The sequence below is a fragment of the Neophocaena asiaeorientalis genome, unplaced genomic scaffold (genome assembly GCF_003031525.2).
Source record: "Neophocaena asiaeorientalis asiaeorientalis breed wild unplaced genomic scaffold, Neophocaena_asiaeorientalis_V1.1 scaffold59, whole genome shotgun sequence".
In the NCBI taxonomy this organism is placed as follows: domain Eukaryota; kingdom Metazoa; phylum Chordata; class Mammalia; order Artiodactyla; family Phocoenidae; genus Neophocaena; species Neophocaena asiaeorientalis.
The window spans coordinates 6,013,102-6,026,122 of record NW_020174268.1 but is presented as its reverse complement, the minus strand read 5'-3'; the positions used below and the strand labels follow the sequence as shown (position 1 = coordinate 6,026,122).

Sequence of the window (13,021 nt, the reverse complement as noted above, 5' to 3'; positions counted from 1 at the left end):
CTCTTTTCTATCTCTATGGATTTGCCTATACCCATAGAAATGGAATCACACAATATGCAGTTTTCTGTGACTCGGTTCTTTATTTAGCATAATGTTTTCAAGGCGCATTCATGTTGTGGCATATGTCAGTACTCCATTCCCTTATGTGGCTGAATGGTATTCTACTGCACGGATATATTACACTTTGTTTATCTATTCATCAGTTGATGGACATTTCGGTTATTCCCACTTTTTGGCTATTATGATTAATGCTGCTGTGAACATTGGTGTGCAAAGTTTTGTACAAACATGTATTTTCAATTCTTCTGGGTATACACCTAGAATGGACCAAGCTATTTTTTTAAAATTAATTTTTATTGGAGTATAGTTGCTATACAACGTTGTGTTAGTTTCTACTGTACAGCAAAATGAATCAGCTATACATATACATATATCCCCTCTTTTGGATTTCCTTCCCATTTAGGTCACCACAGTGCATTAAATAGAGTTCCCTGTGCTATACAGTATGTTCTCATTAGTTGTCTATGGACCAAGCCAGTTTTGACTCATATTGATTGCTTCAAAGTAACTCTGAAAAGCTATGAAACTATATATAACTAGGAGAAGACAGCCCAACTCTTGTTTAGCTCAGGTCTAGCTTACAGGAGATGAGACACTGGTAACTAGATTCAGGCTGCACTGTATAGTCTCATGTGAGGCTCTTCAAAGTTTCTGTGGCACTTGGAGAAGCAATGCATGAACACAGTTGGAGAAGGGAGACATTCTCTTTTCTTATCTTTTAGAGTTGCTTAGTCTAAGGCTGTGGTGATCCTTCCCTCTCTTTATTTTCCCCTAAACATATATACTTGAAGTGTAGTCTGTGTTGTTCCCAGGCATAAAATGTATCCAAACACACATAAAAACCAAAACCCCCTCCAACACATCAAAACAAAAGGCTGAGTTGTCCCTCACTTCCAGTCCCTCCCAAACAGTAACCAACCAAGGTTTCAAAGCATCTGGGAAACGATCTAACTATTGTGGCAATATTTACTGTATCAGGATTAATGTCACACTGAAATGCTTTAAGTACCATATTTAAAATACATACTTACTGAAGTTTCTTCCTCCATCTCTAAAATATAAGAAATTCCTTCATCTGATGGTGTTCCTGAGGGTTTACTCCATTGTAAGGATAACCAAGTAACCCCAGCTTTAATTAATATAGGACTTGCTGGCATAGAAGGGGCACAGCCTGAGGTGTAATATAAGACTTCTTCACTAAAACCACTGTTGAAGCAAATGGTTTTTAAGAAGGAAGGAAAATAGTTATTTTTTATAGCCAAAGAACTCATTTTGATAAGTGACATTTTTGGGGCAAATGATAATTTTGATAACTAATTATAATCCAATAATATCTTGGATTTGGTAATATCTTTATGGTAACCAGGTCAGATACCTAAAAGTGAATTAGTATTGTTTTAAAACTGCAGTTTATGTAATTAACAAATTCTCTCATAGCTTTGCTAGGTTAGTAACACATCTTAACTATATCAACGAAGTGATAACTAAGGCAGAATTTTTAGTGGATAATTTGGACTGTGAATAATTTATACAAATGAATAGTCTAAAGTATCTACATTAAAATGTATCTTACCTTGGACCATAGTCATTTTTGGCTGATAGTCTAAATTTACAACCCATTGCTGGTGACAGTTTAGTAATTTTAAATTGCTTCTGTAAGCCCGTGTAACACTGACAAAATTCTCCATTTCCTTTTCCCTAAGAGAAACAGTTATTATATATCATTGTACATTACTGTAATTCCTAATTGATAGTAACATATTAGCTAGTGTACATTAAAAATCATCTTTGTTACATGCATGTCATGAATCTCAAGAGAAGTCTAAGATAACACATCTTTTATATGATACTCACTGTTCATTAACGCAGAATTCAAAAACTGAAGAGCAGGCATCTCTGTATAGCTTCTTGAACTAAGCACCCTGTTTCATAGCTGATGCTTAACCTCTGGCTTTTAGTAAAAGAAACTCTTTCCAGGTATGGATCCCACAATCTCTATGGGGGGACTGGTAGCGGTGGAAATAGGTTGATCTTTGATATGCATAACTGGCAGCTTTCCTCAACCTATGAAAAGTTCTATGCAAACAGTTTCAAGAAAAGGTCCCTACCCATCCCCAAACCACCTAGATAGCTGCTAAACTTCCTTAAAGATTTTGGCACTACTACTGCTTAGATTTAATACTGAAAGAGTATAAACAGAGAGAAAAATCCCATTACAGACATTAAGATGGGAGAGAGAAAAGTCTGCAGTTCAGGACAACTGAAGAGTTTTAGAAATTTAAGATGCTACATAAAATCAACACATTTTTTATTTTCTACCCATTTCTCGTTATTGTGTGGTAGAGGTAAAGGGCGGTTAGGGTGACCTCTGCTTCAAAGAAAACCTTTAGTCTGAATCTGGTTGCTTTATTGAACTCTAATGTTAGTTTTAATAGTGTTTATAGTTGATTCTATCAAGTTATCTAAATAGAAAATCATGTCATCTCTAAAAAATGATAATCTTGCTCCCCCAGCCCAGCCACCATAGCTCTACCTCTTGTTTTGATTCCAAATCATACTGTATTAGCTATAACTTCCTGAATAATGTCAAATAAAGCTGGGGAAAACTGGCAACTTTGACTTGTATTTGCTTTGACTAGAAGTGCTTTTATTGTTTAGTGATAGTACTGCACTTAATACAAAACTATCAAATAAGGAATTACCTTTCTATTCCTAATTTGTTTTGAGTTTTAAATGAGATGGGTGATAAATTTTATCAAATATCTGTCATAATTTATTAAGATGATACAGTTCTTCTTCTCAGTTACTATGATACAGCAATAGACTTCCTAATTCTGAATTCTCTTAGACCTTCTGGAATAAAACTTACTTGGGTTGTGCCTCAATTTGAATTCCCAAATTATCAGTGGAATTTCTTCTACTCCCTCTGGCCCCTCCTCTTAGCTGCAGTGAAGCAGCCGGGCAAAAGAGAACATGATATATATAAATGACAGTAAAACAAAGTACTAAACAATAAAGCCCAGTATGTTTGCTGTGGTAGGCTGAATAACAGCCCCCGAAGTTATCCAGATCCTAATCCCTGGAACCTGTGAATGTTACCTCACATGGTAGCAGGAACTGTACAAATGTGGTTAAGGTAAGGCTCTTGAGATGTGGAGAGATTATCCTGGATTATCTGGGTGGGTCCTAAATGGAATTACAAGTGTCCTTTTTAAGAGGGAAGCAGAGAAGGACTTGAAGACAGAAGAGGAAGGCCATGTGATAATGGCAGCAGGGGGAGAAAAGGCAATCTGATGTGGCCATGAACCAAGTAATGAGCACAGCCTCCAGAGCTGGAAAAGGCAAGGAAATGCGTTCTGCTCTAGAGTCCCTGGAGTAAGCACGGCTGTGGTGACACCTTGATTTTGGCGCAGTGAAAGCTATTTTGGATTTCTGGTTTCGAGAATTATAAGAGAGTAAAAGTGTTGTTTTAAGCCACTCAGTTTGTGGTAATTTGTTAAAGCAGTCACAGTAAATGAACATGCTTGCCTTTAAGGCTGATGTGAAAGAAAATATTCCATCAAGTTAATTAACCAAGTGATAGCTTTGATGGTGGTTTAGTTGAAAACAATTAGAACACTGGGAAGTCTGGTCAGTAATGGTTTCTAAGAACACCATCAGCTGACTCATAAACAAAAAGGTATTTCTGCCTGAGGATATGCATACATTTTAGCCTAATTTAAAAAGTTTAAATGTACTTACCTCATCCCATTCTAAAATAAAACTTTGGATTTTAGAACCATTGTCACTAGGTGCCTAAAACAAACACCAAAAAACAAACAAAAATGAGTACAAATTAGTACTTTTATAAAAGATATGTGACGATCCAATCTAAGGCATCTATTGTGTGTTGCAGATGTTCTCTGGGATTTAGCCCTGGAAAAATGTGCACAGAGAATACAGAAATACATGCGTATCCTATAATCCTTTTAACTTCAAGAAAATAAAACAAGAGGCTACTCAAATTTTTATGAACACTGAACAATCTCTTTTATCAAGATCTCTTAACTTTTATAATTTTTTTAAAAAAATTTATTATTTTTGGCTGGGCTGGGTCTTTGTTGCTGTGTGGGCTTTCTCTAGCTGCGGCGAGCGGGGTCTACTCTTTGTTGCCTTGCCGTGCACGGGCTTCTCACTGCGGTGGCTTCTCTTGTTGCAGAGCACAGGCTCTAGGCGTGCAGGTTTCAGTAGTTGCGGCTTGTGAGCTCTAGAGCACAGGCTCAGTACTTGCGGCGCATGGGCTTAGTTGCTCCGCAGCATGTGGGATCTTCCCAGACCAGGGCTCGAACCCATGTCCCCTGCATTGGCAGGCGGATTCTTAACCACTGAGTCAGCAGGGAAGCCCTATAATCCTTTAAAAAAATAAATAAACTGCCTTTTATCAGAAGGTTTTATCAGCTTTAAGCTCCTGGGATAGATCCTGTCATTTTCATTAAAACTCAACTTACAATCTGAAAGTGATATTGTGTAATACACTAAAAAGTGAAAGAACTAGTGTTCTGAAAGGAACTCCAAGAGGGCATACTGTCTGGATCTCTGCTTCTAGACTCCACGTGTCAACCGCCTCCAAGAGGGCATACTGTCTGGATCTCTGCTTCTAGACTCCACGTGTCAACCGCCTAAGACTGCTAATTCACCAATCTGTTAATTTTCAGTGGTGAAAATTTCAGCTTTTTTGGTCATTTTTTCCCCAGTATTTAATCATTCTAAAACTAAAGAATTTCACCTTCATTTCAGTACAATGAAGAATTGTTCTTTTCCTCTAGGACTTCTGAATGTGCTCCTGGACATCCATACAGGTGAAATATCTGTTTATAATTATTACTGCCTAGACCCTAATTCCATTTTACAAGGTATTTGCGGTATAGTTTTAACAGTTACTGTATTCCCCCAAATGCAACTACTATGCAAGTTGGGAAAGCTTGTACTTAATTTTATTCAAAAATTTACCAAGACCTAGGTATCATTTCAGAAAATCATGTCACCAATGACAATGATGTCTGTGGTGTGTGAATTACCAATTCTATCTAGTGTCTTTCCATTACATCTTCTTGTGTAGCTGGGCACAAATATTTATATATCAAAAAATATATTATTCTATTAAAAATAATTTTATTCCTCAAGACATTAATATTTTAAAAACTATGAGTCTAGTTATTATGAATCTCATTTTAGGATAAAATTCAGGATATAAAGGTGTCATTACAGAGTATTATAGAAAGTAGTAATGAGCCTGAGAATTACACATTGCAGTGTCATCACAAATTCAGTATAAGGGCTGCTAATTATAAATCAATCTTTTCTGCTATACTTAACATTATAGTAAGAAAAACTGATGAGTGTTAATAACACAAATAAGAGTGTTATTTTATAAGGAACAAATGCCTATTTAATAATGTGAAGAGCAAGAGCAATTTAGCTTAAACCTTTTTGTCTCCAAAAACAAATGGAGTTTAATACTACAGAAGAAAAAAAAGGGAAACAAATGTCCAGTTGGAAATACTCTAGAGAATATTCTTACCTTCCATTGCAAAGTGAGTGAATTTTTGGTCCGATTGGCTATCCTTGGTGGATTAGGTGTGTCAGGTTCACAGCTCAAGGTGGTAAAGGTTTCAGCTTCGGAAGGAGTTCCCTTTATAGAATTGTATTCTGCCTGGACTCTAAGGTGATAGAATAAATTGTTTTAACCTGCAGATAGAATCACTGTATCCTACCATTCTATAGCATCACCTTTAAGTACGGGCAAGTCAGTAAGATGCCCTCTAAAATGTTCTATTGAGAAAATATGCATATCAGAAATAAAGGGTGACCCTTAAAAAAAAGAAAAATAGAATAGGCCAGGGGCTTTCATATTTTTCTGACTGCCGAAAGTAAGAATACATTTTAAACTGTGACTGTGTCTCTGAGATACGCATTTATACACACACACACATACACACACACACACACACACGCATGCACAAGTACCCTGAAACAATATCCTTAACTAGGGTAATATACTGATACTTTCTATTCCATTTGATATTTAAATTTAAAAATTCTGAATATAACCCACAAAATTAATTTCATGATTCAATAATGGTTGCAATCCACAGTTTGAAAAATATTAGGTTGGATGATACTTTGGGTTTATCCATAGGATGTATAATTGAAGACTTAATTTAATAGTTTAATAGGAATAATCCCAACTACAAGTGTTCTTTTTAAAAAGAGGTGACTGACTAAATCGTTATACTGAGTCCCAGCTGGGGAGACCCTAGAGTCTATAAAATAATTTCGGTAAATTATAAAAGAAGAACTGTGCAGAACAAAACAGTAGTATCTAAGTTATCCTAATTAAATGTTATGAAATTCTCAGTTTTAATATCCCAAACTTGTACAAAATAGGATGGAGTAAAAATACGTAAGTAGCAAATATTATTTATGATTCTGTTTTGTAAAAGTTTCAAAAGCTGGGACAGTTTTCCAGTGCTGAATTAGATATTACAGCTATATTATACATATCTGTATATTCATTCTAATCCCTAGGTCCTACAAACAGGGTGATTTACCACATCAATATAACATTTGAGTTAAATGTTTTTGTTTTTTTTGGAAAGTGTTGATAATTATACCACAAGAAAAATCAAAGTCCACAAAACCCATGTTTTTAATCCAAAATTAATATTTAAATTATATTCTAGACTTTTAAGGAAATCATTAAAAACAAACCCTATGCTATATCATATAAAAGCAACATATAGGAATTCCTTACTTTGCATGGTAATCTGTAGCTGGTTTGAGATCATTTAAAGTGACACTGGTTTCTTCTCCTCTGGGGAAAAAAAAGGCAACATTTCGTTGTCTGATAAAGCATTCCAGAGGATATGTATTATGTACACTACAGTTTGTGGTACTTTATGAAATTATACTGCTTCTTACTTTTCCAACTGTAACCACATTCAGATTGCACTAATATGCAATTTGTGTAATTAAGATATATGCCGAACTTAAGCATGTACCTGAATACCACTTTAAAACAAAAAGGTATGCTAAGCAAATCAATTGTGTAAGCCAGACCCTTTTTTCCCCCCCCTGTGGAGTTAGGGAATATACTTAGCTTACTGAAGAAACAGAACCATTTTCAATTATTTGAAAATCCACTGGTATATAATTAAAATGCTAAATAACACATGTACTACTGAAATCAAACCTACCAAATTTCTACAAGGAGTCTGCCACAACTGGATTTTATTTAAAATATAACACGGAACTTTATTTAAAATGTTAGTTTAATGAGTAGATAAAAAAAAACTGAATCATAATTTAAGGTAAAGCATTTTTTATGGCCACTATTAAATTTTCAAATATAATGGCACATATTTTCTTAAATAATCATTTGATACAACTATTATTTGGGTATGTAGCCAACAAACTAGCCTGTTTTCTCTTCCTTTTCTTTTAAATCACTGTTCTCTGTTTCATTTCCTTCAGTTAAGTTTCTCTCCTTTCCACTTTATGGATTTCTTCCTCCAACCTCCCACCTCCCTCCCACTTTCCTTCCACAGCTATCCTGTTTCTCAAATCAAAGCCAGTGAATCGTATGAGAAAGGAAACATGTCTCACTGATAGAAGTACACCTTAATGAATCAGGCAGTTGTAGTAGCAGCCTCAGAAAGAGACCTTAATTGGTGCAGGGTAAAAAAGGTGACTAAGGTTGACTAATGTCCCTCTTGTGCTCTCTGGTCAGGCTGCAAATGGAGATAAATCCTTCCTCTGAGAAAACAGCCATATCAAACTAGAACAGCCATTAACACAAAAAGAAACCTTTACGTTGATGCTCCTTTACCCTCTGTTTACCTCTTAGGTAGGTTTTGTCTCTTTTAAGAAGAAATAGAATAAACACAAGGAAGTCTCAAAAGAGAGAAGGAGATAGGACATTCTTATAACCTTATGTTGCTAGATGACAGTCACTGGAGCAGTTTCTCTTTCCTTTCTTCCCCACACTAGCTATTTTTTTGAAAAAAGATACCAAGAAGGCTGATGTATCCAGTGTTGTGTGTTAATAGTGATCATTCAAATGGCTAACCACCTCCTTTACAATCTTCCTGGTGGTGAAATTTTAACTAGTAATCGACTTTACTCTTTTTCATCAGAATAAGCAATTTCTATATGAATAAGAAGAGAAAAATAATTTATTTTACAACCATCAATCATAAACATCACAGTTTTAGCCACTGATACTTTCTAAGGCTTCTTGGTATATAATACGCTTTAGAACCAAGAAAAGAGAACTATGATTTTTTCAAACTATGATTATTAACATACCAACACACAAATGAGGAACAATGGTACTAAATTCATTTTACAATGGGATATGAGCTTGTACATATAAGAATTAAATCCAACTCCCTAGAGGAGCAATATCACATTGCATGAGTTCACAATATAAGAGTTCTCCATTTCAGGTCCTGGCTTCTACATACTACAGTTTATATTTATGTCTCAGGAATACGTGAATAGTGAAATATCTATTAGGGAGCCTACTGAAAAATAAAAAAGCTGAATGTGGGCAATGAAAGTGATTATTCCAAGGGAGTGTAGACAGAAATGTGAACCAGCCAGCATTTGGACTATTTACATTGAAATTACTATCACTGGTCAACTTATAGAGTCAAAATAAAAGCATGAAGAGGGAAAATAGCACAGAATTAGTTTTAAGCTGTTTTTGATAAACCATTAACTTATATAATGGCAGGGAGTAAAACATAACAAATACCTACGTATATACACTTTTATATTTCCCATCTTTTCCAGTACTTGAGACCAGAATTTCATAACCATAGAGCTCTGGTACAGTAGTCTCATCTGTTTCGCCATTAATGAGGCTGGAAGGAGGTGACCAGGTAAGTACTACTGTCCTTGCCTGGATGTCTGAGGCCTGCAAAAACATAATATTTGAAAGCTCTTTGAAACAACTAATGTGTACAACAAACAGTAAAAAAAATCTAATGGGGTTTCAAGATTAAATAAAATATATCTAACTACTTACATAAAATGGCTCACAAATAGAAATCTGTCCTTTTGTAGATGAGATACAATTTGCTGTGCAAGGGCAGATAGGTTCAACAAAGGTTTAAAGACCGTTTGGGGCTGTCTAAAACTATTAGTGTAAACATCATATACAGTCAAAAGAAGGGCAGAAAAAACCCACTTGTAACATGCTTGAAAGGATTCCATTTCCTCACTTTAGAAAGTGTCTAACAATAAGAAAAAGACCAAAGCCTCAACAGAAAAATGAGCAAAGGACATGGACTGTCTGAAGAAATATAACTGAATAATATTTAAAATAAAAAGATATAAAATATATCTAACTACATTCATAATTAAATAAATGTAAATTAAAACAAGATACTACTTTTCATCCACTGGGTTAGGGAAGATTAAAATTAATTAATGGATGAAATACTGGATTAATATCTAGTGTGGTGAGGGTCTGGAGAAATGGGTGGTCTCTTAAATGAGGATAGGAGTATAGATTGGTACAATCCCTATGTAGAGCTACTTGGGAACCATTATAAAAATTTAAAATGTGTTTACTTTTTGATTCAGGAATTCTACTTCCAGGAATTTTTTTTCATGATAATATTCCGTAAACTTACATAAGTACATAAATATACACCCTTAAGAATACTCGTCGCAGCACTCTTAATAGTGGCAAGAAACTGGAAATTGGTATAGCTTCTTAACATATTACTATGCAGGTGTTCAAAAAATGAGGTAGACATGTACGTGCTGACATTTAAAGACATCCTCAATATACTGGTGCTATGTAATAGAGGAAAAACGGAAGCTGCAAAGCAATATATATGCTATGATTTCAGCTGTGTTAAAGAAATTAAAAAACGCATACAAATAACGCATACAAATATCTGAAAATGTACTATAAAAATGTACTAATCCTTACCTTTGGGGAATTTTGTGAGTATGTGTGGTGGGATGAAGAGAGATATGAGAGAAAAACAGGAGGTCTTAATAGCATTTTTACATTTTGGATTACTTTTATTAAAAAAGTCTAATAAAGAGGAAAAAAAGTCTAGGGATTTGATTTAAACTAAAGATTGGTAAGAAAGGTATCAGATTATATCAATACCCAGACATTAATGTAAAAGCTTGCTTTAAAATTATCTACATTTAATGACTATCTTAGTCAAAGACAGTAAAACAAACAGAAACAAAACAAAACCACTGACCACTAGGATGAAGCCCCTATCTTGAATTAGGCAGAATAAACAATCTATACACAAGCATAACTTTCTCTCCTTTTCAAAGCTTTCAAAGCTTGAATAAGTTTAGAAGACTGTTACTGTATTTATTTTGCTTCTGCTGAGTCACAGGAAATGTAATATTTACTGTCATGCTGTCTTTAAAAAGTCTTAGTTCAGTACTATGTTGCATTTACAATGGACTTAAAAGTGATTCCTTGTTTTAACCAGTGTCCATCTGGCTATTAATCTGTAACTGTGTAAGGTTTTCTTTCCTTTTTAAACAAACATACTGTTAACATACATATATCTGTACCCTTTAGAGTTTCTTGATTTTATGGGATGATCATAACTGTGTTAAAACTGTGAGAACAGGGAAGTGAACAGTATTCTGAAGGTAGGTAAGTTAATAGCATTAACTGGCATCTACATTATAAAGCTTATTAGGCTTTGTGGGTACTGATTACATCATCAAAAGCATAGGCTACTGATTACATCATCAAAAGCATAGGCAATAGAGAAAAGACTAAGCAGGGAGACAGAAGACTTGTCACTAATTTGCTTGGTGATACTAAACTCTCAACCTTTTAGGTTCCAGGTGCCATCTATAAAAATGAGTGAAATGATCTGTTTACCTTAATTAATCAAATACAGTATATTTAAAATGGCTTTTTTTGGGGAATAAATCTAGATTTACAGAAAAGTTGGGAAGATAGTATACATACAGAGTTCTGTATACTTTCTACCCAGCTTCCTCTAATGTTAACATTTTATATAATGATGTATTTCTGTCAAAACTAAGAAATTAACACTGGTAGAATACTATCAATTAAAATTTTAACTAAACTAAATAGACTTTTCCAGGATACTATGTTGAATTTACCAAGTATAGCTTAAAAAAAAAAATTAGACACACTGCTAATTTCAGCTTTTCTAGACAATCCATTTTTACAGAATAACTCTTGGTCCCAACTCATTCTTTAAAAAAGGTATTTTATTACTTGCATATAAATGTTAAGGCACAAAAGATTACACTAGGGTTGCTGTGGAAAACTTCATGAGAAGTGAATTTTGAACAGAATTTTAAAGGATTTGGGATGGGATATAATTTTGGTAGAAAAGAAATGGGTAAGCTGCTGGAACATGTGTGAGTGTGTATTTTAGTAATTTCATGTTCATGAAAACCATAGATTAAGGGAGAGAGAGAGATAGTGGACCATTAAAAGGATGATTGATAAGGGAACGAGGAAATGATCAACCATGTCAAACACTGGAGGGAGATCAAGGAGAATGAATGTAGTCTGAAAAATGCCTAAAAATGCTGTTTTCTGGTGCTGGTTTCAGAAGGATGTAACCAGTTGTAAAGAAGAAAGAGAAGTGGACTGCCATTAAGGTACTGTGAAATTCCTGTGTAAAGATGAGTGTGTGCGTGTGTGTCCAGGAAAAAGTAGATCCTAGAAATTTATAGCGAAAAAAAGGATAAAGCTTGCAATTCAGTTTGGCATGGGGAGAATTAAAGGTAAAGAAGAAATCTAAGATAATACTGATACTGTGAGCCAGAGAAATCTGGATAAGTGTTCATTGATGGAAATACTGAAATTAGAAAACTAAAGGGATCTAATCCAATTCCTTTTTTATTTTAGAGGAACAATGGAGAAGAGAAAATAGTTTAGGAAAAATGATGAAGAATTTGGTTTTCTAGATGAAGTTCTAGTTGTTGGCAAAACATACAAACTTGGGGTATTCTTTAGGATGCTTCAGGAAATGTGGTTCTAGAGAAAGAGGTGAATAATGAGGGTTAAAAATACAGATACAGAAATCATCTGAAATATGTCTTCTATTTGTATGCTACTTTAGAAGTAAAATTTCCTTTTATATCCACCTCACTTGATCCTTATAATTATGCTCTAAAGCAGGCAAAACAGACATAACTATCTTCATTTCATAGATGAAACACATTCAGAAAGGTTAAGTGACTTGTCTGAGGTCACTCAACTAGTGACCAGGGCCTGAATAATTCAGTTCTTTTTTTGCTACACAATGCTTCCATTTTTTATTTTAAAAAATTAAAAAAAATTGTTTTATCTTTTGGCCATGCCACACAGCATGCAGGATTTTAGTTCCCCAACCAGGGATCAAACGCACACTCCCTGCAGTGCAAGTATGGAGTCTTAACCACTGGACTACCAGGGAAGTCCCCACAATCCTTCCATTCTGAATCCACTTCTAGATAGTAGCTGAAAATAGACATGACCATGTAAAAATACGTGTAAGTACTGACAAAGACTAAATGGTAGTAGGCAAACATGAAAATGGAAGTGGTTGAATTATGTACAGTATATTTTAACTTTTGAGGAAGCTTGTGGTCTTTGTTGGGTAGTGATCAAAACCATTCTTGAAGAAAAGCTGTTCGAGCCCTGGTCTGGGAAGATCCCACATGCTGTGGAGCAACTAAGCCTGTGCGCCACAACTACTGAGCCTGCACTCTAGAGCTCGTGCGCCGTGACTACTGAGCCCACGAGCCACAACTACTGAAGCCCGCGCACCTAGAGCCTGTGCTCTGCAACAAGAGAAGCCACTGCAATGAGAAGCCCGCGTGCCACAACAAAGAGTAGCCCCCACTCGCTGCACCTAGAGAAAGCCCGCGTGCAGCAGCGAAGACCCAACGCCACCAAAAA

General features: G+C 35.2%; 1 protein-coding gene across 4 annotated transcripts in view; it reads right to left on the bottom strand.

Annotated features, from left to right (window-relative positions):
* The window catches only part of FNDC3A (fibronectin type III domain containing 3A), a 160,156-nt gene that overhangs the window by 32,843 nt on the left and 114,292 nt on the right, over positions 1-13,021 (bottom strand). For all 4 annotated transcript variants that reach the window (XM_024755384.1, XM_024755383.1, XM_024755385.1 and 1 more), the window contains 6 exons: positions 8,862-9,019; positions 6,854-6,913; positions 5,621-5,759; positions 3,802-3,855; positions 1,634-1,758; positions 1,092-1,266 (listed from right to left, as the gene is read on the bottom strand). In XM_024755384.1, coding sequence (XP_024611152.1) covers positions 1,092-1,266; positions 1,634-1,758; positions 3,802-3,855; positions 5,621-5,759; positions 6,854-6,913; positions 8,862-9,019 — 711 coding nt within the window. The remainder of the gene's footprint in view (positions 1-1,091; positions 1,267-1,633; positions 1,759-3,801; positions 3,856-5,620; positions 5,760-6,853; positions 6,914-8,861; positions 9,020-13,021) is intronic.